The 26,167-nt window shown below is 43.9% G+C and overlaps 1 protein-coding gene and 2 long non-coding RNA genes across 4 annotated transcripts; 2 read left to right on the plus strand and 1 right to left on the minus strand.

Annotated features, from left to right (window-relative positions):
* Positions 1-1,003: 1,003 nt before the first annotated feature.
* LOC127907932 (uncharacterized) lies at positions 1,004-2,242 on the minus strand. 2 transcript variants are annotated; one of them, XR_008065580.1, is made up of 3 exons: positions 2,094-2,242; positions 1,838-1,983; positions 1,004-1,566 (listed from the first exon to the last, which is right to left on the minus strand). It is a non-coding gene; the product is annotated as an uncharacterized LOC127907932 (long non-coding RNA). The 2 variants fall into 2 exon arrangements; XR_008065579.1 differs by lacking the exon at positions 2,094-2,242 and having other exon boundaries at positions 1,004-1,556.
* Positions 2,243-2,634: 392 nt separating this feature from the next.
* LOC118395536 (FACT complex subunit SSRP1) lies at positions 2,635-24,965 on the plus strand. The gene is given in 20 exon segments (XM_052464604.1): positions 2,635-2,777; positions 3,414-3,505; positions 3,732-3,917; positions 5,687-5,792; positions 6,564-6,766; positions 7,685-7,785; positions 9,201-9,330; positions 9,499-9,602; positions 10,464-10,578; positions 10,580-10,596; positions 10,942-11,059; positions 11,221-11,324; positions 11,637-11,709; positions 12,233-12,365; positions 13,262-13,307; positions 13,492-13,609; positions 13,817-13,984; positions 14,247-14,344; positions 24,158-24,335; positions 24,476-24,965. Coding segments are annotated over 19 exon segments (2,115 nt in total). The 5' UTR covers positions 2,635-2,777; positions 3,414-3,451; the 3' UTR covers positions 24,539-24,965.
* LOC127907934 (uncharacterized) lies at positions 14,351-17,945 on the plus strand. The gene is made up of 2 exons (XR_008065581.1): positions 14,351-16,360; positions 16,474-17,945. It is a non-coding gene; the product is annotated as an uncharacterized LOC127907934 (long non-coding RNA).
* Positions 24,966-26,167: the final 1,202 nt, after the last annotated feature.

Genomic DNA, 26,167 nt, shown 5'->3' on the forward strand with positions numbered 1-26,167 from the left:
ACACCAGTAGGCTATTGCTCTTCTGATGCAACACATTATCCTAAATCGTTTATTCTCGGCTATTACTCAAATCACATTTTATTTGTCACGTGCTTCGTAAACAACAGCTATAGAATAACACTTACGGGCCCTTCCCAACAATGCAGAGAGAGAAATATATAAATAATAGAAAACTACACAATGAGAAACAATAACTTGGCTACATAGCTACATATACACTGAGTATACAAAACAGAACACCTGCACATTCCATGGCAGACTGACCAGGTGAATCCAGGTGGAAGCTATGATCCCTTATTGATGTCACTTGTTAAATCCACTTAGTCAGTGTAGATGACGTGAAAGAGACAGGTTAAAGAAGGATCTTTAAGCTTTGAGACATGGCTTGTGTATGTGTGCCATTCAGAGTTGCTGGGTTTTTCATGCTCAACAGTTTCCTGTGTGTATCAAGAATGGTCCACCACCTAAATGACATCCAGCCAACTTGACACAACTGTGGGAAGCATTGGAGTTAACATGGGCCAGCATCCCTGTAGAATGCTCTCGACACCTTGGAGAGTCCATGCCCCGATTGAGGCTGTCCTGAGTTCTAAGGATTACTGTGTAATAGAATGTGTCACTGTCGACACAACATAAGCAGGTAATAGCAACATCTGACTGTCCCTCTCTCTCTCTCTTCCTCACTCTGGTACCTATACAATTTAAATGGATTAGTTTGAAATGGGTTACCTATACAAATATGTATGTAAATGTCTCAAAAGAGGCAGTGGTGTGTGTGTGTGTGTGTGTGTGTGTGTGTGTCAGACCTAATAAAAACTGATATTTTTGTAGAAAAGGGTATTTTAAAAAAAACGTGTAGTGTGATGGTTAGCAGTCAAACCTGAACTAAAAAGCAAAACCACCTGAACTTTGGACATTCTACGTTTATCTTATCTTCTCTGTCTCTCCTCTTTCCATTTCTCACAATGGATAGTTACTCGACAGACTGAAAGGCAAAACAGTATGAAGACAATATTTTAACAACAAAATATGACAAATGTATAATTTCTCATTACTGTTATGCACAACATTACATATGATACTGTATGGCTGGAATACATTTGTAATGGTCCAGAATCAAGTGTGTGTGTTTGTGAGAGAGTTGTTTGTGTGTTTTTGACTGTGTGTGATGTGTGTACACCCTTAGAAAAAAAAAGGTGCCATCTAGAACCTAAAAGGGTTCTTCTGCTTTCCCCATAGGATAACCCTTTGAAGAACCCTTTTTGGTTCCAGGTAGAACTATTTTGGTTTCCATGTAAAAACTCTTTCCAAGGAGGGTTCTATATGGAACACAAAATACTTCTACCTAGAACCCAAAAGGATTATTCTATGGGGACAGCCAAACCTTTTTGGAACCATTTTCTCTAAGAATGTCCATGGATTTGTGTGTGCATCTGCTTGTGCGTTGTGTGTGTACTATTCTGATCATAGTACCAGTGTGTGTAGTCTGTGCTAAACAGCATATATCTGATCTCCTGAGGGGGGTTTAACCCATGCTGTTCAGCTCTCTCCCACCGCTGCAAACAACTGAGAGAGAGAGAGAGAGAGAGAGAGAGAGAGAGAGAGAGATTAGAGTGGAGTTAGGAATGCTACTGTAGATCATAGAGCACTATGATATACAGGGTTAAAACAATTCACAAAGGAATATGAAACAGGAGAGGAAACAGTAAATCATTACAATATAAAGGGACAGTGCAAAGATGAAAAATGGGCGCTCCACCTTGCTGAATATTGTTATTATGAACAACAGTATTAAAAATGTGTTGTCAGATAGTTAACACCGGTTGCTGCAGGGTACCTGTGCAGGGTCCACACCGCCAGTCCTGGTCAAACTGTCTCAGCTCCTGCAGCTCTTTCTCTCTGGCTGTGAGGGGGCGCGGCTCATCGTGTGATTGGACTCAGAAGCAGGGTCAGAGTGACACCACCATGACCAATCACATAGAGCTGGGGCATTAATAGTGGTCGATTGACAAGTTGAGTTGGATCACTAATTTCCTCTCTAAAGACAAATACAACTATTGTACAAACAGATTGAAATTCGTAAATTATTTTACCTTTATTTAACTAGGCAAGTCAGTTAGGAACAAATTCTTATTTTCAAATACGGCCTAGGAACAGTGGGTTAACTGCCTTGTTCAGGAGCAGAACGACAGATTTCTACCTTGTCAGCTGGGGGATTCGAGCTTCCAGTTACTAGTCCAACGCTCTAACCACTAGGCTATCTGCCGTAATGCAACATTAACAGGAAATTTAGGCGATATTTCGCCACCAATGTTCTTAACTGACTTGCCTAGTTAAATAAAGGTAAAATAAATTACGAATTTCAATCTGTTTGTACAATGAATAGAATGCTAGAATAGTTGTATTTGTCTTCGGAGAGGAAATTAGTGATTCAGTGATCCAACTCAACTTGTTAGCATTTCGCGTTTTCATAGGTTTCTTGCACTTGTGCAATTCATTGTGTGCAAAAACGTTTTTATCAGGCCCCTGATATAGTTTTATAACATACTTATTTGCAATTATGTTCGATGTCTTTCCCTTCGGTTTTGGTCTGATGATCAATGTGTAAGTTATCATGAAGAAAACAATCGAAACGCAAAAACCCAGACCAAGAAGAGAAAAAAAACGTCAAACGTAACACATACAAACCGTGATGACGTCACTTTCGACGCACAGGACGCAAAGACTTTACTTTCTCCCCACGCACAACATTGCAAGTTGACAGCTACAACACAACGGTTAGTAATGTAAACATGACGTTATTCCACAGATCAACTATAATCGGTAAACACTAACATAACAATAGCACCATTATAGCAAGCTGTACTATATTGCATAATAGTTTTTACATGTCATAAGGGTTATTTACATGTATGTCTCAGTCCCAATTTCCTTGACAGCTGACAGCAACACATAACAAGCAAGTTTGGTTGGTTGTTATAATGTTCATTGCAAGGCCTACGGTATTAAGTTGTTGAGACATGCAGGTCATACAGGCTTCCATATAAATCACTTAGACTTCCATATAAATCATTTAGATGTATTTAATTCAAGATTTTGTCCAAATGAAACAAGATACATTTTTTACAAATGTATATAAAGAGATAGAAATATATATATATTTCTATGAGTTTGTAGTTAGTTTATGCTATAGATAGTACAGTACGGTAGATACATGAATAATATTATAATAATTATATATGCCATTTAGCAGATGCTTTTTTTTCAAGGCAAATGACAGTTATGGGCATACACATTATTTATGAGTGACCCCGGTAATCCTACCCACCGTCCTGACATTGCAAGCCCCATGCTTTATCAATTGAGCTATAGGACTAGTATAATGAAGGCAGACTCTCTGTGTGTGGTATTAGAGGGACAGTGGCTCCTGAGGACCAGAGGAATAGCTGCCATGGGCGACACACTGGAGTTCAGTGACATTTACCAGGAGGTCAAAGGGTCATGGGTGAGTGTGTGCGTGTGCGTGTGTGTGTGTGTTAAGCGAAAGAGAGAGAGAGGACTCGAGGAGATGCTGTCTGTGTGTGTTTCTGCACAGCATTACATATCTGACAATGCAGTCAACAGTTAAAAACCATTGCAAACTATTCTAAATGTGAGTGTGTGTCTAGGTTTACTTCAGGTGTTGCTATACTGTATATGTATGTCAACACTATTTACCGTGTTTTCCCCAGAATGACGGCCGTCTGCGGTTCGGTAGACAGAGTGTGGTGTATAAGAGCAGTAAGACAGGGAAGGTGGACAGCATCCCAGCTGCGGAGCTGTCTCAGGCCCAGTGGAGACGTGTGTGTCTGGGACAGGGCATCAAGCTGACCACCAGCACCGGACACATCTACAAATATGACGGCTTCAGAGACACGGTGACAAGAGGGATGGGAGGAAGAGAGAGGGATGAGGGGAGAGATGAGGGTAGAGGAGAGGTGCGGAGAGGAAAGGGGTGGAGGAGAGGAAAATAGGAGGGAGGGAGGTGAAGGAGGGTAGGAGGAGAGAGGAGAGGGAGGGAGATATCGTTGAGGGGAGACAGAGAGATGAAGGGGAGGGAGGTATGGAAGATGGAAGAGAGAAATAAGGAGAAAGGGGAGGAAACAGATAGAGGGGTTGGAAACAGGCAAGAATGGGAATGAAAAGAGTAAAGATTAAAGAGTGCGTTTGGAGTAGGAACGAGATCAGAGAGGAGTGTGGAATAGAATCATTTGAAACAGAAAAGTCAGCATGGAAAATAAACATTGTCTTCTCTCTCTGCACCCCTCTCCTCTCTACCCTCTCTCTCCACCCCTCTCCTCTCTCTCCACCCCTCTCCTCTCTACCCTCTCTCTCCACCCCTCTCCTCTCTACCCTCTCTCTCCACCCCTCTCCTCTCTACCCTCTCTCTCCACCCCTCTCCTCTCTACCCTCTCTCTCCACCCCTCTCCTCTCTACCCTCTCTCTCCACCCCTCTCCTCTCTACCCTCTCTCTGCACCCCTCTCCTCTCTACCCTCTCTCTGCACCCTCTCCTCTCTACCCTCTCTCTCCACCCCTCTCCTCTCTACCCTCTCTCCACCCCTCTCCTCTCTACCCTCTCTCTCTCCACCCCTCTCCTCTCTACCCTCTCTCTCCACCCCTCTCCTCTCTACCCTCTCTCTCCACCCCTCTCCTCTCTACCCTCTCTCTCCACCCCTCTCCTCTCTACCCTCTCTCTCCACCCCTCTCCTCTCTACCCTCTCTCTCCACCCCTCTCCTCTCTACCCTCTCTCTCCACCCCTCTCCTCTCTACCCTCTCTCTGCACCCCTCTCCTCTCTACCCTCTCTCTCCACCCCTCTCCTCTCTACCCTCTCTCTGCACCCCTCTCCTCTCTACCCTCTCTCTGCACCCCTCTCCTCTCTACCCTCTCTCTCCACCCCTCTCCTCTCTACCCTCTCTCTCCACCCCTCTCCTCTCTACCCTCTCTCTCCACCCCTCTCCTCTCTACCCTCTCTCTCCACCCCTCTCCTCTCTACCCTCTCTCTCCACCCCTCTCCTCTCTACCCTCTCTCTCCACCCCTCTCCTCTCTACCCTCTCTCTCCACCCCTCTCCTCTCTACCCTCTCTCTGCACCCCTCTCCTCTCTACCCTCTCTCTCCACCCCTCTCCTCTCTACCCTCTCTCTGCACCCCTCTCCTCTCTACCCTCTCTCTGCACCCCTCTCCTCTCTACCCTCTCTCTCCACCCCTCTCCTCTCTACCCTCTCTCTGCACCCCTCTCCTCTCTACCCCTCTCTGCACCCCTCTCTCTCTACCCTCTCTCTCCACCCCTCTCCTCTCTACCCTCTCTCTCCACCCCTCTCCTCTCTACCCTCTCTCTGCACCCCTCTCCTCTCTACCCTCTCTCCACCCCTCTCCTCTCTACCCTCTCTCTGCACCCCTCCCTCTCTACCCTCTCTCTGCACCCCTCTCCTCTCTACCCTCTCTCTCCACCCCTCTCCTCTCTACCCTCTCTCTCCACCCTCTCCTCTCTACCCTCTCTCTCCACCCCTCTCCTCTCTACCCTCTCTCTCCACCCCTCTCCTCTCTACCCTCTCTCTCCACCCCTCTCCTCTCTACCCTCTCTCTCCACCCCTCTCCTCTCTACCCTCTCTCTCCACCCCTCTCCTCTCTACCCTCTCTCTCCAGGACTTTGAGAAGATCTCTGAGTACTTCAAAGCCCACTACAAAGTGGAGCTGTCAGAGAAGGAATTGTGTGTGAAGGGTTGGAACTGGGGCACCACCAAATTCTCTGGTAAGGACAACACTAACACATTTACATTACATTTACATTTAAGTCATTTAGCAGACGCTCTTATCCAGAGCGACTTACAAATTGGTGCATTCACCTTATGACATCCAGTGGAACAGCCACTTTACAATAGTGCATCTAAATATTTTAAGGGGGGGGGGGTGAGAAGGATTACTTTATCCTATCCTAGGTATTCCTTAAAGAGGTAGGGTTTCAGGTGTCTCCGGAAGGTGGTGATTGACTCCGCTGTCCTGGCGTCGTGAGGGAGTTTGTTCCACCATTGGGGGGCCAGAGCAGCGAACAGTTTTGACTGGGCTGAGCGGGAACTGTACTTCCTCAGTGGTAGGGAGGCGAGCAGGCCAGAGGTGGATGAACGCAGTGCCCTTGTTTGGGTGTAGGGCCTGATCAGAGCCTGGAGGTACTGAGGTGCCGTTCCCCTCACAGCTCCGTCAGGCAAGCACCATGGTCTTGTAGCGGATGCGAGCTTCAACTGGAAGCCAGTGGAGAGAGCGGAGGAGCGGGGTGACGTGAGAGAACTTGGGAAGGTTGAACACCAGACGGGCTGCAGCGTTCTGGATGAGTTGTAGGGGTTTAATGGCACAGGCAGGGAGCCCAGCCAACAGCGAGTTGCAGTAATCCAGACGGGAGATGACAAGTGCCTGGATTAGGACCTGCGCCGCTTCCTGTGTGAGGCAGGGACACATATTCAAGTTTTCAGAGGCCATTTTGGGTTGTAACATTTAGTCTCCAACACAGTCTAGTTTCTGTCCCCAGGCCCTCTCCTGTCATTCGAGGTGAGCGACAGCCCAGCGTTTGAGATCCCCCTGGCCAGCGTGTCCCAGTGCGCCACGGGGAAGAACGAGGTGACACTGGAGTTCCACCAGAACGATGAGGCAGAGGTGTCGCTGATGGAGGTCCGCTTCTATGTCCCGCCCGGGGACACTGCCACCACGGAAGAGGGGCCAGAACCTGTGGAGGTGGGGGGCTGTGTGTGAGTGTGTGTCTGGTATAGACTTGGAAGAAAGGAAAAACCCACACTCACTAAAATATTCTTCAAGTTTGAATCAAAAAATGTAGCAGCAGAAGTCAGAACGAACGTGATGGCAGCATTCATAAACGTCTGCTGTAGTCTTCCATATTAGTCCCGTATTCAGATTCAGATTCAGAAAACGTTAATGTCCTCTAGAGGCAATTCATTTTAAAGTACATACAGACAAGATCACATGTTAAAATGTAAAACACAACAACAGAACGAAGCGTCTGACATTGACAGAATATTTACATTAAGTCGTCATTGCATTGCCTCTCATAGCCTCCAGTTTTATGGATGTATTTTTGTTGTTTTTTTCTCTCCCCTTTTTCTCCCCAATTTCGTGATGTCTAATTGGTAGTTGCGATCTTGTCTCGTCGCTGCAACTCCACAACAAACTCGGGAGAGGTGAAGGTCGAGAGCCAAAGTTCCCCCGAAGCATGATCTGCCAAGCCACACTGCTTTTTTTGTACACAATGCTCGCTTAACCCGGAAGCCAGCCGCACCAATGTGTCGGAGGAAACATTGTCCAACTGACGACCGAAGCCAGCTTCTATTATAGATGTTTTGGCCTTTTCAGTCCTGCAGATCGAACTCTTCCCCACAACAAACTTCAGTGTCAGGACTCAGTGACTAGACATCTCTGTCTGAATGAATGAGACACTCAAACGGCTTGGACTGGAGGCGCAACTGAATTGCCACCAACCGTCAAGTTCAACTTTATTGGGATATAAGTTCTACATGTTAAAACTGAAATGCATGAGTATCTACAGGAGATTTGAACACAAGTCTCTGCCAATGCCACAAATGAATAACTGAAATGTTGATATTGTATGGAATGTGACATGTTTTGTCCTCCTCCCAGGTGTTTAGAGACCGTGTGCTGTCCAAGGCAGATGTGATCCAGGCTACAGGAGATGCTGTGTGTATCTTCAAAGAGCTGCAGTGTCTCACGCCCAGGGGCAGGTACATATGCACACACCTTTACACACATATGGACACACCACTTTACACACACGCCTTTACACACGCCTTTGCACACACACTTTTGCATACATACCTTTACACAAACACCTTTACACACATATCACATACAACTTTACACACATATAGACACACACCTTTACACACACACATAGACACCTTTACACACAAATACACATACACACACACACACACACACACACACACACACACACACACACACACACACACACACACACACACACACACACACACACACACACACACACACACACACACACACACACACACACACACACCTTTGCACACATATACACACACACATCTTTACACACATATACAGTTGAAGTCAGAAGTTTACATACACATTAGCCAAATACATTTAAACTCAGTTTTTCACAATTCCGGACATTTAATCCAAGAAAAATTCCCTGTCTTAGGTCAGTTAGGATCACCGCTCTATTTTAAGAATGTGAAATGTCAGAATAATAGTAGAAGTAAATTATTTATTAAAGCTTGTATTTCTTTCATCACATTCCCAGTGGGTCAGAAGTTTAGATACACTCAATTGGTATTTGGTAGCATTGCCAATTGTTTAACTTGGGTCAAATGTTTTGGGTAGCCTTCCACAAGCTTCCCACAATAAGTTAGGTGAATTTTGGCCCATTCCTTCTGGCAGAGCTGGTGTAACTTAGTCAGGTTTGTAGGCCTCCTTGCTCGCACATGCTTTTTCAGTTCTGCCCAAAAATGTTCTATAGGATTGAGGTCAGGACTTTGTGATGGCCACTCTAATACCTTACTGTATGCAGGGGCAGGTAGGCACCCACAATCCTTATCCATGCCAAACTACACCTTCAGCTGGGGGTGACGGTATCAAGATGTATCTCTTTCATTTGTGACTTTATTAAACAGCTGAACATGTAACTGGGGATAAGTAGAAGCTGATGGTCAGGTCAGAAAGTTCTGGAAGGGAGATATGATTCTCTGCCATAGGGTTGGCTGTGTAGACACCTATCCCAAACTCCACCACCCATTTTCTATACCTAATCTACCTTTTGCCCAGACAAGCGGTCAGTCAAGCGTCCTACCTACATGTACAAAATAACTCAACCAACCTGCACCCCTGCACATTGACTCTGTACCGGTACCCCCTGTGTATAGCCTTGTTATTGTTTTTGTTATTGTGTTGCTTTTTATTTAAATTGTTCTATTTTTACATTAGTTTATTTAGTAAATATTTTCTTAACACATTTCTTGAACTGCATTGTTGGTATTGTTGGTTGTTGGTATTCCTGTTGTATTCAGAGCATATGACAAAATAACATTTGATTTGAAATATAAACCTCTTGCACTGTCACCCCCCTCTCTCTCTCACACTCACTCTTTCTCTCTCTCAGGTATGATATCCGTATCTACCCGAGCTTCCTCCACCTCCACGGTAAGACATTTGACTACAAGATCCCCTACACCACTGTGCTACGTCTCTTCCTGCTACCACACAAGGACCAGAGACAGATGTTCTTCATGGTGAGTACTACTGGTGTTTGAATAGTCATCATACGTAAAGACCTCGAGATTGCATACAATTTGTATACAAATGTCCGTCTGTCTCCCTCTCTCCTTCCCTCTCTCTCGCTTTCGCTCTCTCTTTCTCTCTATCTGTCTCTCCCTCACTCCGTCCCTCCCCCTCTCTAGATCAGTCTGGACCCGCCCATTAAACAGGGGCAGACACGTTACCACTTCCTCATCCTGCTCTTCTCCAAGGAGGAGGACCTCAGCCTCTCCCTCAACATGACAGAGTGAGAGAGAGAGAGAGAGAGAGAGAGAGAGAGAGAGAGAGAGAGAGGAGAGAGGAGAGGGAGAGGAGAGGAGAGGAGAGAGAGAGAGAGAGAGAGAGAGAGAGAGAGAGAGAGAGAGAGAGAGAGAGAGAGAGAGAGAGAGAGAGAGAGAGAGAGAGAGAGAGAGAGAGAGAGAGAGAGAGAGAGAGAGAGAGAGAGAGAGAGAGAGAGAGATGTTATACCGGTACCACCTGTATATAGCCTCATTACCGTTATTTTATTGTGTTACTTTTTTATGTCTTTTTTTATTTTCAACTTGAGTTTATTTAATAGATATTTTCTTAACTCTATTTTCTTAAAACTGCATTGTTGGTTAAGGGCTTGTAAATACGCTGCTGTATAATATAATTGGATTTGATTTGATTTGTAAGTGTATGAGATGGAATGATAAATGTTAAAAGTTATTGATCAGATTAGATAATGAGGTTCATATTTCATGCTTTTTGTTTAATTTATTTATATTGTTTGTCTTCCTCTCTCTCTCCTCTCTCCTCTCTCTCCTCTCTCTCTCCTCTCTCCTCTCTCCTCTCTCTCTCTCTCTCTCCTCTCTCTCTCTCTCTCCTCTCTCTCTCTCCTCTATCTTTCCTCTCTCTCCTCTCCTCTCTCTCCTCTCTCTCCTCTCCCTCTCTCCTCTCTCCTCTATCTCTCTCTCTCTCTCTCTCTCTCTCTCTCTCTCTCTCTCTCTCTCTCTCCTCTCTCTCCTCTCTCTCTCTCTCTCCTCTCTCTCCTCCTCTCGCTCTCCCTATGGGGGAAGCTCCTCTGAACATGTCAGGTTCTCTCTCCTCTCTGGTCTCCTCTCTGATGAAGGCTCTGGTCAACAAGGGATCACCGTGGAGAAACTTCCTGGGGGAAACACTCACACAAGAACATGTCAGGTTTACACACACAGATGGTCGGCACGGTGATGAAGGCTCTGGTCAACAAGAAGATCACCGTGCACAGGAAACTTCCTGGGGTAAACACACACACACACACACACACACACACACACACACACACACACACAGAGATGCAACTTCCAGGCACATTCATACACACCCGTCTAAGACAAGACTCAACAACATGAATGTCAGCCGCGCGCAGTAGTCAACAAACTGTGCCGAATCCACATGTAAAATCAGCTGGAAATTAACGGAACAGGACGTACGCAAGTGACGTAAGTTCTGTGGTCAGAGCCGATAGGACAGCCACCTGCTGCACACAGCCGACGTTTATATTGGTCTGCTTCATCTCCATCCCACTCGCATTACACTCTAAAATATAACTTTCTCTTAAAGCTCTCGACCTCTCTCCCCTCCAGTCACTCGGGGACCCAGTGTATAACGTGTTCCTACAAAGCATCGTCAGGCCTGCTCTATCCTCTGGAGAGGGGTTTCGTCTACATACACAAGCCCCCCGTACACCTGCGCTTCGAGGAGGTGCTGTATGCCTTTTAGTTTTCCTTATGGGACATTCAAGTATCCCTTTTTTGGGGGGGGTTCTTTCATTCCTTCCTGCGTAGGCTTACATTGGACGATAAAGTCCTCTTCTACTTCTTCTACTCCTCCTCCTCCTTCTTCTTCTTCATCCATCCATCCAGGTGTCGTGTGTGAACTTCGCTAGAGGCACCACCACCACGCGCTCCTTCGACTTTGAGATCGAAACCAAGCAGGGCACCCAGTTCACCTTCAGCAGCATTGAGAGGTGACTTACACACATACATACACACCTTTACACACCTTTACACACACACACACACACACACACACACACACACACACACACACACACACACACACACACACACACACACACACACACACACACACACACACACACACACACACACACACACACACACACACACACACACACACACACACACACACTAAACTCACACACAAACACTCACACACACATACACTTATGCATGCACACACCTTTGTCATGTCTCTCACCTTTCACTTCATCCTCTCTCTCTCTTTCTCTCTCTCGCCCGTTCTATCTCTCCGCCAGAGAGGAGTATGGGAGACTTTTTGACTTTGTGACGGCCAAGAAGCTCAGCATCAAGAACAGAGGATTCAAAGAGGTAAACATCTCACCTGTTCACCTGTAAACTCCACTATTTCACTCTTTCATTAGATGTGCTTTCATCCCTTCATCCGCTGACCTGTCCTCTCTGTCTCTCTGTGTTGTGGTCCGGTAGAAAAAGGTTGGTCCTGTACGGAGGTGTTGGTTTGGTTTTAAACTGCATGGCGTGTGATTTGGGAGAATGATATGATCAGGATTGGGGGTATGAATTGCATTGCCTGTCTGTTATGGAATTGGGGTGGGAGGGAGGAGTCTAAACCTGTGTGTGTTATTACTGATGATATAGCAAATTAACACCTAACTTGGTAAGTGAGTCAACATTTTACATTTTGTTCACTGTGTATATGTATATTTCCCAGAGTTAGTTAGCATCTTTACATGGGTTGTCTGCGTTTTACAATTAGGGATATTGCTGTGAATTACTACAGTGCTACTATGTATTTACTATGATACTACTGTGTATTTACTATGATACTACTATATATTTACTATATTACTACAGTGTATTTTTTTCCTGTCAGGGTATAAAGGGTAAAGATGACATGTTGGAGGACTCAGACGAGGACCAGCACGATGCCTACCTGGAGAGGATGAAAGAGGAGGGCAAGATCAGAGAGGAGGCCAATGACAGCGATGACTCCGATGGAGAGAGCGGTGAGTGACAGGAGGCTTGGCCAATCAGAGGGCGAGAGCAGTGAGTGACAGGAGGCTGGGCCAATCAGAGGATGAGAACAGTGAGTGACAGGTATAGCTGAGCGATTATTTAGGTTGGTTCGGTTTCAGTTTGAGTATTAAAACGTAATCACGGTTTTCAATTTTGGTTTAGATCATTTTTTGAAACAAATGCACCATGCATTATGTGGGTTGAATACTGTAACAACACAGAATAAAACAGTGAATAAAAGTCCCATGATGGTAGTTACTGTCCATTACTGCTTATCACTTATTAATCATTTATTCACATTACTTTACTTTAATAAAATATTTCAATTGTTGTGTTTATTACATTTGTTCTATTTGATTAGTTTATTATTTCATTCGAAGTCATCATCTCATCTCTATAGAGCTGCTGCCTATGCGGTCTGACATGTTTTAGTAGTTCTTCAATGTAATTAAGCCGTACTTTTATCACCATACTACTAATACCAATTATCAATCACTTATATTATGTTTGTTTTTTTATACCTCACCAAGCAACTGCTCTCTACACCTCTCGATAACGCATTAATTATTCTGTCTCTCGTGTCTGCCCTGACCGGACAAGTAGGCACGCAATGGATCATGGTCATTGTAGTTAATTACCATGTTTACTGCACTAAACAGTGTAGAATATTGGCCTGTTGGAGACTACAACTCCTTACTACATCACACAGTTCGGGCTTGACCTGATTTATCTCTAGAGTAACTGCCCATTGGGGTCACAGAAAAAAACGGAAAGCAATGGAACTCAAATAATTGAACCGATTGTCAGTCAGTTAGTTAGTTCAGAGGGTGAGAGCGGTGAGTGACTGGAGGCAGGGCCAATCACAGTTTTTTCTCTTGTCTTCCAGATGAGTCTTTTAACCCTGGAGAGGAGGAGGATGACATAGCGGAAGAGTACGTATTCGTTTTCAATCCATCACTCCCTTATCTTTACCGCTTTTTATCAGTCAATCACATTCCCTTCTCTCTTCTCATCCTGCCTCCCTCTCTCTCACTTGCCTCCCTTCTTTCACTCTCACACTTTCTCTTTCTCTCCCCCCTCCCCGTCTCGCTCTCTCTTTCTCTTTCCTTCTCTCAGGTATGACAGTAAGGCATCAGCCAGTGACAGCAGTGCAGAGGGGGGAGACAGTGACAGAGAAAAGAAGAAGAGACCAGCCAAGAAGGCCAAAGTGGTGAAGGAGAGGAAACCACGCAAGGTAAAGGAGGGAGGAGAGAGAGGGAGGAGAGGTAAAACTAAGTACCTCATCTGAAATGAACCCTCCCTTCCTTTCTATCGCTCAACCTCTCTCCTTATTTTTCCTCTTTCCTCTCTTTCTCTACCTTCACCTCTGTTTTTCTCCCTCTTCCCTTCCTCTCTCCCTCCCCCTTTTCTCCCTTCTCCCTCCGTTACTCTCTCTCCCCAGAAGAAGCCGAAGGACAGTGGCGCCCCCAAGAGGCCGATGAGCGCCTATTTCCTGTGGCTGAACGCGAGCCGCGAGAGCATCAAAGCAGAGCACCCTGGGATATCCATCACAGAGATCTCCAAGAGGGCCGGGGAGATGTGGAGGGAACTGGGGAAGGAGCAAAAAGTGGTATGAGAGAGGGAGGGGGAGAGGGAGGGAGAGAGAGAGAGATACCAGTACTGCAATTGTCCTCCTCTCATCCTTCCCTCTTGTCTTTCTTTTGCTCTCCCTTTCATTAGTGTGTGAAAATGTAGTTCATTGTAATATACATCTTGTTGACTTATTGACTATCTCTGTCTTTCTTTTTCTCCGCCCCATTCCCATCTCTTTCTCTCTCTCTTTGTCTCTCCCTTTCTCTCTCCCTCTACCCTTTTCTCTCTCTGTCGGTCAGGAGTGGGATGGGAAAGCGGAGGAGGCGAAGAAGGACTATGAGGTAGCGATGAGGGAGTACAGAGAGAGTGGAGGAGGATCCTCTGCCCCCTCCAAAAAGTACAGTATCATGTCCCTGTTAAACACCTACAGTTGAAGTCCGAAGTTTACATACACCTTAGCCAAATACATTTAAACTCAGTTTTTCACAATTCCTGACATTTAATCTAGTAAGAATTTCCTGTTTTAGGTCAGTTAGGATCACCACTTTATTTTAAGAATGTGAAATGTCAGAATAATAGTAGAGAGAATTATTTATTTCAGCTTTTATTTCTTTCATCACATTCTCAGTGGGTCAGAAGTTTACATACACTCAGTTAGTATTTGGTAGCACTGCCTTTAAAGTGTTTAACTTGGGTCAAATGTTTAGGGTAGCCTTCCACAACCTTCCCACAATAAGTTGGGTGAATTTTGGCCCATTCCTCCTTGCTCGCACATGCTCTTTCAGTTCTGCCCACAAATTTTCTGTAGGATTCAGGTCAGGGCTTTGTGATGGCCACTCCAATATCTTGACTTTGTTGTCCTTAAGCCATTTTGCCACAACTTTGGAAGTATGCTTGGGGTCATTGTCCATTTGGAAGACCCATTTGAGACCAAGTGTAAACTTCCTGACTGATGTCTTGAGATGTTGCTTCAATATCTCCATATAATTTTCCTCCCTCATGATGCCATCTATTTTGTGAAGTGCACCAGTATTTCCTGCAGCAAAGCACCCCCACAACATGATGCTGCCACCCCCATGCTTTATGTGTAGTTGCAAACCATAGTCTGGCTTTTTTATGGCGGTTTTGGAGCAGTGGTTTCTTCCTTGCTGAGCGGCCTTTCAGGTTACGTCGATATAGTTCTCGTTTTACTGTGGATATAGATACTTTTGTACATGTTTCTTCCAGCATCTTCACAGGGTCCTTTGCTGTTGTTCTGGGATTGATTTGCACTTTTCGCACCAAAGTAAATTCATCTCTAGGAGACAGAGCGCGTCTCCTTCCTGAGCGACATGACGGCTGCGTGGTCCCATGGTGTTTATACTTTGCGAACTATTGTTTGTACAGATGAACGTGGTACCTTCAGGCGTTTGGAAATTGTTCCCAAAGATGAACCAGTCTTGTGGAGGTCAATCATTTTTTGGGGCTGATTTCTTTATATTTTCCAATGATGTCAAGCAAAGAGGCACTGAGTTTAAAGGTAGGCCTTGAAATACATCCACAGGTACACCTCCAATTGACTCAAATTATGTCAACTAGCCTATCATGACTTGTGTCATGCACAAAGTAGATGCCCGAACTGACTTGCCAAAACTATCGTTTGTTAACAAGAAATTTGTGGAGTGGTTGAAAAACAAGTTTTAATGACTCCAACCTAAGTGTATGTAAACTTCCACTCTTACAAAAAAAGGTTCTGGATAGAACCAAAAAGGGTTCTATGCTTGCTTCATATACTGCATTCGGAAAGTATTCAGACCCCCTTCACCTTTTCCACATTCTGTTACGTTGTAAGCTTTAAACAAAAGTCAGCCAGCTTGGCGTTTGCCAAAAGGCACCGAAATGACCCTCAGACCATGAGAAACAAGATTCTCTGGTCTGACGAAACCAAGATTGAACTCTTTCACCTGAATACCAAGCGTCATGTATGGAGGAAACTGGCACCATCCCTACGGTGAAGCATGGTGGTGGCAGCATCATGCTGTGGGGATGTTTTTCAGTGGCAGGGACTGGGAGACTAGTCAGGATCGAGGGAAAGCTGAACGGAGCAAAGTACAGAGAGAACCTTGATGAAAACCTGCTCCAGTACTCAGAACCTCAGACTGGGGAGAAGGTTCACCTTCCAACAGGACAACGACCTTAAACACACAGTCAAGACAACTCAAGAGTGGCTTCAGGACAAGTCTCTGAATGTCCTTGTACCCGATCAAACATCTCTGGAGAGACCTGAAAATAGCTGTGCAACGACACTCCACCTCCAACCTGACAGAGCTCGAGAGGATCTGCAGAGAAGAATGGGAGAAACTCCCCAAATACAGGTGTGCCAAGCTTGTAGCGTCATACCCAAGAAGACTTGAGGCTGTAAATGCTGCCAAAGGTGCTTTAACAAAGTACTGAATACTTATGTAAATGTAATATTTTAGTTTTACATTTTTTTATACATTTGCAACATTTTCTAAAAACCTGTTTTTGCTATGTGATTCCGTATAGGAGGAGAGACGAGAAAGCCCAGCTAGCCTAGCTGGCTCAGCGGGCTCAAATGGAGGCCGCTATCTAATGCAGAACTCTGTTTACTTTGCTTTGTTCCGGGACAATGTGGACCGCGCTGACTTTCAATGTAGCAACTGCTTGCGGAGGACTACAGGACCGAAGCAGCTACTCTTGGCAAGCAAGTAGCAAACCTACATAAGCTACTGGGGAACCCACGTCCACCTACTTTTTATTTTTCTTCCACCCCGGTAGCTGGACGCCGCTCTGGTCTGGTGGTAGATTCGCCACCATGTCGCGGCTCTCCACAGCCGACTGGCCGGTGCTTGGCAGGGTTACATCCCCGAAGGGGTCTCCCCCTTTCCCAGTGTACGGAACTGTTCTCGACCCAACCAACCAGCCATGGAGTTACGTCCCTCGCCTTGGACGTCGAAGAAGGTGTCCTCTGGCAATGGTGGTCTCCATGAGATGTTGAGCCCGGAACTGACACAGACCAAAAACAGATTTGCCGCCCTGGATCCAGAGGTTCCAGTGCCTTTGTCCTGGTTGGGTTCCCAATCAAGAACCTATCTGGAGGTAGCTGTGTCTTCGTCCTCTGTTCTGTCTCCCTCTCCGGTGGCATCTAAACCTTGTGTTCAGATCCTCGGACCGTGAGGCTGCCTGAGAGACCGGCCCATTCAACATCACCAGCTGTCATCATAGGCAGCTCTATGGTGGGAAACATCTCGGTTCCCAAGGCAAAAACCCTGTGCTACCCAGGAGCACAAGTACAGAACATAACAAGGCTGCTTCCAACTGTTCTACCACAGATGCCGGGAGCTGACACTGTCGTAGTCCATGTGGGGTCAAACGACATCAGGAGGGCTAGCATGGAACATTTGAAAATGGATTTTAAAGAACTGATTTTAGCATTAAAATAATTTCAGGTCCAGTACCATCGTTGGGCCGCGGGTGTGAAAGATTCAGCAGACTGCTGGCATTACACATCTGGCTAAAAGACTACTGTAGCTCTGCTGGAGTCACTTTTATTGATAACTTTGACACCTTCTGAAACAGAAGATACTCTACAGGAATGACGGAGTCCATCCATATCATCTTGGCTCCTGAACTCTGTCCACGCATTTCAAGGCTGCGTTGAAACAATGACTGGTAAATTATCCAAGACCAGCTGTCACGCCCTGACCTTAGAGAGCCTTTTTATGTCTCTATTTGGTTTGGTCAGGGTGTGATTTGGGTGGGCATTCTATATTCTGATTTCTATGTTTTGTGTTTCTATGTTTTGTCCGGGTATGGTTCTCAATCGGGGACAGCTGTCTATCGTTGTCTCTGATTGGGAATCATACTTAGGCAGGCTTTTTCCCTTTTGCTATTGTGGGAAGTTATCTTAGTTAGTGGCACTATTGCCCTTGTAAGCTTCACGGTCGTTTCTTTGTTTTGTTGGCGACATTCATTAAAATAAAGAAAATGTACGCTCACCACGCTGCGCTTTGGTCCACTTCTTCAGACGGTTCGTGACACCAGCTCGGTTAATCCCTAACATTGTGACAATGAGTCGTCATAATGCTGCATCAAATGTACATGATTTTAGGGGCATTGTAAAGAACACAATGTATGTCATTTAATTGATGTACCCCTAATTGCACCGAATACATCTGTTTATCCTACAGGTATTGTAAGCCGTAATCATGAGCCTATAAACCAGAGTTACACTGTTAGCACTGAGGCGGTGTGCAATAGTAGGAAGACCACTTTATGCCGCTCACCCTGCACTATCAGCTCCAATGTAAATAACATGAGGAAGTCTACCTCTGATAAGCTTCCCAGTAAAGCATGAAAAACAATCAAGCAACCCATAAAAGTGCTAAAAATAGCCCATATTAACATATGCAGCCTGAGAAACAAGGTCCATGAAGTCAATAACTTGCTTGTAACAGATGACATTCATATTCTGACTATCTCTGGAACTCACTTAGATAATACCTTTGATGATACAGTGGTAGCAATACATGGTTATAACATCTACAGAAAAGACAAATGCCAACGGAGGCGGTGTTGCGGTCTATATTCAGCACCACATTCATGTAAAGCTTAGAGACGATCTAATGTTAAATACTGTTGAGGTAATATGGCTACAGGTTCATCTGCCTCACCTAAAGCCCATTCTTGTGGGAAGCTGCTATAGATCACCAAGTGCTAACAGTCAGTATCTGGGTAATATGTGTGAAATGCTTGATAATGTACATGATATCAACAGAGAAGTATATTTTCTGGGTGATTTAAATATTGAACGGCTATCATCAAGCTGCCCACTCAGGAAAAAACATCACACTGTAACCAGTGCCTGCAACCTGGATCCGGGTTGTCAGTCAACCTGCCAGGGTAGTTACAAACAGCACAGGAGTTAAATCATCAACATGTATTGATCACATCTTTACTAATGCTGCAGATATTTGCTTTAAAGCAGTATCCAAATCCATAGTATGTTGTGATCACAACATAATAGCCATATCTAGGAAAATCAAAGTTCCAATGGCTGGGCCTAATATAGTGTATAAGAGGTCATACAAGACATTTTGTAGTGATTCATATGTTGATGATGTAAAGAATATTTACTGGTCTGTGGTGTGTTTTGAGGAGCAACTAGACGCTGCACTGACGCATTTATGAAAATACTTATTCCAGTTACTAATAAGCACGCACCCATTAAGAAAATGACTGTAAAAACTGTTAAATCCCCTTAGATTGATGAGGAATTGAAAAATTGTATGGTTGAGAGGGATGAGACAAAAGGTATGGCAATTAAGTCTGGCAGCCCAACTGATTGGCAAACGTACTGCAAATTAAGAAATCATGTGACTAAACTAAAGAAAAAATAAACTACACTATGAAACAAAGAAAAATTATAGAAAGAATTATAGTAAAAAGCTTTGGGGCACCTTATATGACATTTTGGGGAAAAAAGCTAACTGATGGCTCATTCATCACAAAGCCCACTGATATTGCAAACTCCTTTAAGACTTCATTGGGATAGGGGGCAGCATTTTCACTTTTGGATGAAAAGCATGACCAGAGTAAACTGCTTGCTACTCAGTCCCAGATGCGAATATATGCATATTATTAGTCATATTGGATAGAAAACACTCTGACGTTTCTAAAACTGTTTGAATTATGTATGTGAGTATAAAATAACTCATATGGCAGGCAAAAACCTGAGAAAAAATCCAACCAGGAAGTGGGAAATCTGAAGTTGGTTGTTTTTCAACTCAGCCCCTATTGAAGATACAGTGGGATATTTTTGGTAATCTTACACTTCCTACGCCTTCCACTAGATGTTAACAGTCTTTAGAACGTTGTTTCAGGCTTCTACTGTGAAGGGGGGCTGAATGAGATGGGAATGAGTCAGAGGTCTGGCAGAGAGCCACGGGCTCGTGACGCGCAGTCATGTGAGAGCGACCTAAGTTCCATTGCTTTTCTAGGAATTGTCCGGTTGGAACATTTTTGAAGATTTATGATAAAAACATCCTAAAGATTGATTCTATACTATGTTTGACATGTTTCTACGGACTGTAACGGAACTTTTTGGACTTTTTGTCCGACCTTTGTATACTAAACACGCTAATAAAAGGCGGTGTTTTGACATAAATGATGAACTTTATCGAACAAATCAAACATTTATTGTGGAACTGGGATTCCTGGGAGTGCATTCTGATGAAGATCATCAAAGGTAAGGGAATATTTATAATGCTATTTCTGACTAATGTTGACTACACAACATGGCGGATATTTCTTTGGCTGGTTTGGGCTCTGAGCACCGTACTCAGATTATTGCATGGTATGCTTTTTCGTAAAGTTTTTAAAAAATCTGTTGTCTTTATTTTTGTTTTCTTTCTCTGTTTTCTTTATATCTTGGTTAGGTCAGGGTGTGACTAGGGTGGATATGCTAGTTTTTGTATTGTCTAGGGGTTTTGTATTGTCTATGGTTTTTGTATGTCTAGGGTTTTGTAGGTCTAGGTATTTGTATGTTTATGGTGGCCTGATATGGTTCCCAATCAGAGGCAGCTGTTTATCGTTGTCTCTGATTGGGGATCATATTTAGGTAGCCATTTCCCTTTGGTGTTTGTGGGATCTTGTTCTATGTTTAGTTGCCTGTCTGCACTATTCATATAGCTTCACGGTTCGTTTTGTTAGTTTGTTCAGTGTTTCAATCTTTAAATAAAGAAGAATGTACTCATACCACGCTGCACCTTGGTCTCATTCGTATGACGAACGTGACAGTGACTTGGTGGTGACCAAACATAATCGTTTGTGGAGCTTACGCTGTAAAGCCTTTTTGAAATCAGACACTGGCTGGATTAATGAGAATTGTATCTTTAAAATGGTGCCTAATACTTGTATGTTTGAGAAATTTGATTTATGAGACTTCTGTTGTTTGAATTTGGCGCCCTGCAATTTCACTGGCTGTTGGCGAGGGGTTCTGCTAGCGGAACCCCATTCCCAGACAGGTTAATGACTTTTTCATTGGCAAGATAAGCAAACTTAGGGATGACATGCCAGCAACAAAGGCAGCCACTACCCATCCAAGTATATTGGACCAAATTATGAAAGACAAGAATTGTACTTTTGAATTCCTCGCAGTCAGTATGGAAGAGGTGAAAAAATTATTGTTGTCTATCAACAATGATAAGCCACCAGGGCCTGACAATCTGGATGGAAAATTACTGAGGATAATTGCAGAAGATATTACCACTCCTATTTGCCATATCTTCAATTTAAGCCTACTAGAGAGCATGTGCCCTCAGGCCTGGAGGGAAGCTAAAGTCATTCCGCTACCCAATAATAGTAAAGCCCCCTTTACTGGCTCAAATAGCCGACCAATCAGCCTATTACCAACCCTTAGTAAACTTCTGGAAAAAAATTGAGTTTGACCAGATACAATGCTATTTGACAGTAAACAAATTGATAACAGAAATTCAGAATGCTTATAGGGAAGGACACTCAACAAGCATAAAACTTACACAAATGACTGATGATTGGCTGAGAGAAATTGATGATAAAATGATTGTGGGGGCTGTCTTGTTAGACTTCAGTGCAGCTTTTGACATTATCGATCATAGTCTGCTGCTGGAAAAACGTATGTGTTAAGTCTTAACACCCCCTGCTATAATGTGGATAAAGAGTTACTTGTCTAACAGAACATAGAGGATGTTCTTTAATGGAAGCTTCTCAAATATAATCCATTTAGAATCAGGAATTCCCCAGGGTAGTTGTTTAGGCCCCTTGCTTTTTTCCCTTTTTACTAACGACATGCCACTGACTTTGAGTAAAGCCAGAGTGTCTATGTATGCGGATGGCTCAACACTATACGTCAGCTATTACAGCGACTGCAACACTCAACAAAGAGCTGCAGTTAGTTTCAGAGGGGGTGGCAAGGATTAAATATTTCTAAAACTAAAAGCATTGTATTTGGAACAAAACACTCACTAAACCCTAAACCTCAACTAAATCTTGTAATAAATTGTGGAAATTGAGCAAGTTGAGATGACTAAACTGCTTGGAGTAACCCTAGATTGTAAACTGTCATGGTCAAAAGATATTGATGCAGTAGTGTAGTAGTACCTAAGATGGGAAGAAGTCTGTCTGTAATAAAGCAACGTTTTGCCTTCTTAACAACACTATCAACAAGGAAGGTCCTACAGGCCCTAGTTTTGTCGCACCTTGACTACAGTTCAGTCGTGTGGTCAAGTGCCACAAAAAAGGACTAAGGAAAATTGCAATTGGCTCAGAACAGGGCTTCACGGCTGGCCCTTGAATGTACACAGAGAGCTAAAATTAATCAAATGCGTGTCAATCTCTCCTGGCTGAAAGTGGAGGAGAGATTGACTTCATCACTACTTTTATTTATGAGAGGTATTGACATGTTGAATTCACCGAGCTGTCTGTTTAAACTACTGGCACAAAGCTCGGACGCCCATGCATACCCCACAAGACATGCCACAAGAGGTCTCTTCACAGTCCCCAAGTCCAGAACAGACTATCGGAGGCACACAGTACTACATAGAGCCATAACTACATGGAACTCTATTCCACATCAAGCAACTGACGCAAGCAGTAAAATTTTATTTAAAAAAAACAGATTAAAAAAACACCTTATGGAACAGCGGGGACTGTGAAGCAACACAAACATTGGCACAGACACATGCATACACACACACATGATAACATACACACTATACATACACATGTATTTAGTACTGTAGATATGTGGTAGTGGTGGAGTAAGGGCCTGAGAGCACACTGTGTGTTGTGAAATCTGTGAATGTATTGTAATGTTTTTAAAATTGTATAAACTTCCTTAATTTTGCTGGACCCCAGGCAGCAGCTAATGGGGATCCATAATAAATACAAATACATTTGCATTTCTTGCTGTTTGGGGTTTTAAGCTGGGTTTCTGTATAGCACTTTGTAACATTGGCTGATGTAAAAAAAAAAGGCTTTATAAATCCATTTGATTGATTGATTAAGATTCAAAAGAGAAATGAAGTTGGTTCCATATAGAACCTTTTAGGAAACCCGAGGGTTATATATGGAACCAATTTTGATTCAGTGAGAAGAAGCCCTTGGGTTCTGATCAAAGAACTCTACAAAGGGTTTTATATAGAACCTTTATATAGAGACAAATATTTAGTAGGAAAACCTTTTGTTATCATTTCAATGTCTCCAGATTGACTTTAGATGCAGCTAGCTAGCTGGCTAAGATTGAGGAGAGGCCACCGGATTTTAGCTCGCTAATGTTAGCATTGCTAGCTATTTTTGACAAACTTTGCTAGCTAATGACAACATTGCAATCTGTCTAAAGTCAATTTGACGACATGATAATGCTAGCAAAGTTGTTTCCTACTAAATATGTGACTACTTTAGCAATGTCATTGTATTTCCAAGCACTGTAATGTAATTTAAACCTAACAGTAGTTAGCCTCTGTCCAGAATGACTGGGCTTATCACCACATTAGGGCACCACAATGGCACCACCGAGTGACGGAGGTGCAACCTATGAATATGAAGCAAGTACTAGAACCCTTTTTGGTTCTATCCGGAATCTTTTTTTCTAAGAGTGTAGATACAATTGATGCACTACTTGAACATCATTTGCAGTATATATAACGTGGGGTGGTTTCCCAGACACAGATTAAGCATAATGCTAGACTAGAAATAATTTCTAATTGAGATTCTCCATTGAACATGCTTTTTAATCCAGGACTAGGTTTCTGTCACGCCTGCTTCCGCTTCCCCTCTCTGGCGCTCGAGGGCTCCCGTCATTACGTACACCTGTCACCATAATTACACGCAACAGCGCTCATTGGACTCAACAGGACTCCTTTACTTTGTTGATTGCCCCTTTAGATCTGTCTGCTCCTCAGTTTGTTCCCCGTGTCAGCATTATTGCCGTTTTGTTTTCCCCTGTCCAGACGCTGTCCATTTTCTTACCCTGTCCATGTTTCATTCAATGTTCACTCCCTGTACTTGCTTCTCGTCTCCAGCGTCGGGCCTTACAGTATCATAGATTATCACGAAAGAGTTTTGCTAAACATAACAGCAAAAGGTGCATCATATTTGAAGTATTATTGTCTGAATGTTTGCTTATTTATCATGTCTTTAATCTATCACTTCCTCTTTCTCATGTGTTCAGGGAGAGGAAAAAGAAGGGAGGGAAGAGTGATGAGAAGAAGAAGAAGGGGACGTCTGGTGGAGGGAGGGAGCGAGAGAGGGAGAGGACAGGAAACGACAGCTTTAAGAGCAGGGAGTTTATCTCCAGCGAAGAGAGCTCCTCAGAGTCAGACAGAGGCAAGGGCAAACGCAAACGCAAGGTGAGGACACATATGCACACACACACAATGTACTTCACATATAAAACATTTTGCTACAAGTATGGCATTTCAGACAATTGTTTTGTTTAATCATGTTCACACCTCTTCTTTTACCCCCCCCCCCCCCATCTCTCTCTCAGGGTTCAGATGAACTAGAGGAGGTGGCCTCGACCCCACCCAGTTCTGACTCAGGATCAGACTGAGGCGCGCCTGAGAGGAGAGAGAGAAAGAGAGGGAAGAACATGGAAAGGGAAAAGAGGGCAAAGTGTGGAGAGGGGTTGTGAACTCTCTACCGCCCTCCTTTCCTCTCTCTCATACGCTTGTTCTATTCTATTTTAAAGCACAGGAATCAAGTATGAAGATAATTCATACCGATATATTCAAAAATATTCTGTCCAGGAATTGTAAAACGATCCCCCTCATCTCAGGAAGCAAAATACTGTATTTAATTATTTTAGCCCAGTGCAAAAATCCCATAACCTGACCAGTGTCATGACTACATTTCCCAGCTACACATGCATGACACTGCCTGTTGGTTTAGGCTGTGAACAACTCAGGTAAAAACCCTTGCCTGCTGTTAAATGTAGTTTTCCAGAATATTACTAAATTAAATATTATAAGTAAATGCTCTTTTCCATGTCTTGAGTGTTTTGGTGCTGACTGGCGTAAATGCTGTCTTTCATATAACGTTACACATGTTCACAAACACACACACATAAACAACCATTTGCTATTAGCGAAGCACAATAAACATTCTATGGTTATTCCACGTGGTTTAGAAGGATGTGTGGTGTTGGACTGAGTTAGAGGAAGGAGGAGGGCTGTGATTTCAATATACCATGGTGTGGTCAACTATGAACAGTGCGAATGACGGGGAGGAACGGAGAGAGGGATGGATGGAGGAGGCCTGTCTTTTAAGTGTCTGTGCGTAGTCTGATACTGATGACAAGCGCTCTAACGGATATCAATTCTCTCTCCCCTCTCCCGTCTCAGCCAACCACAACATCTATTTCCTCGTTCTTTCTCTCTCACACACTCCCTTTTGTTCTCCCTCTCTCAGTTTCTCTGCACACCCCTTCTCTCCAACCACAACATCTTCTGTATATGACAGCTACATTGTTTATCTACCACAACACTTACTCTCTTCTCTCTACATACTAGCCCTGGATTGATATAACTTTAAACAGTAGATATATTTTTTTATTGTCACATACACCGGATAGGTGCAGAGTGAAATGTGTTGTTTTACAGGGTCAGCTGTAGTACAGCACCCCTGGAGCAAATTAGCTTCGACAGATTTTTCACCTTGTCAGCTCGGGTATTCGAACCAACCTTTCAGTTACTGGTCCAACGTTCTAACCGCTAGGCTATCTACCGCCCTTTCCATCATGTTCTTTGTTCTTTTTGGTTGTTTCTCTCTCCCCTTATCATTGTCTGTTCTCCCTCCCCTTCTCCTTCATCTTCTGTCTATCCTCTCCAGCCCCTCTAGCTCTCTCCTTCCTCTCAGACCACTTACTAGGTAATCTAATTGAAGGTGTGGATGAGTTTTATTTATCATCTATTGAGTCACTTCCCTTTCTCTCTCCATCTCTTTCTCTCAGTCTCTCCCCAGCTGTCGTTCTCTTTCTCCCCCTCTCTCTCCTTCTCCAATTTCTAAGGAAATCTAATAACAAGTTGGAAAGAACTTCCTAGTATCTGTATTTTCTAACGGCGCCACAATCATCATTATGAGAAATATAACTCTCTGGGCGCATCCCAAATGGCGCCCTATTCCTTATATAGTGCACTACTTTTGACCAGGGCCTATAGCGTGTAATTTGGGACTTAGCATC

Source organism: Oncorhynchus keta, chromosome 16, assembly GCF_023373465.1.
Source record: "Oncorhynchus keta strain PuntledgeMale-10-30-2019 chromosome 16, Oket_V2, whole genome shotgun sequence".
NCBI lineage: Eukaryota > Metazoa > Chordata > Actinopteri > Salmoniformes > Salmonidae > Oncorhynchus > Oncorhynchus keta.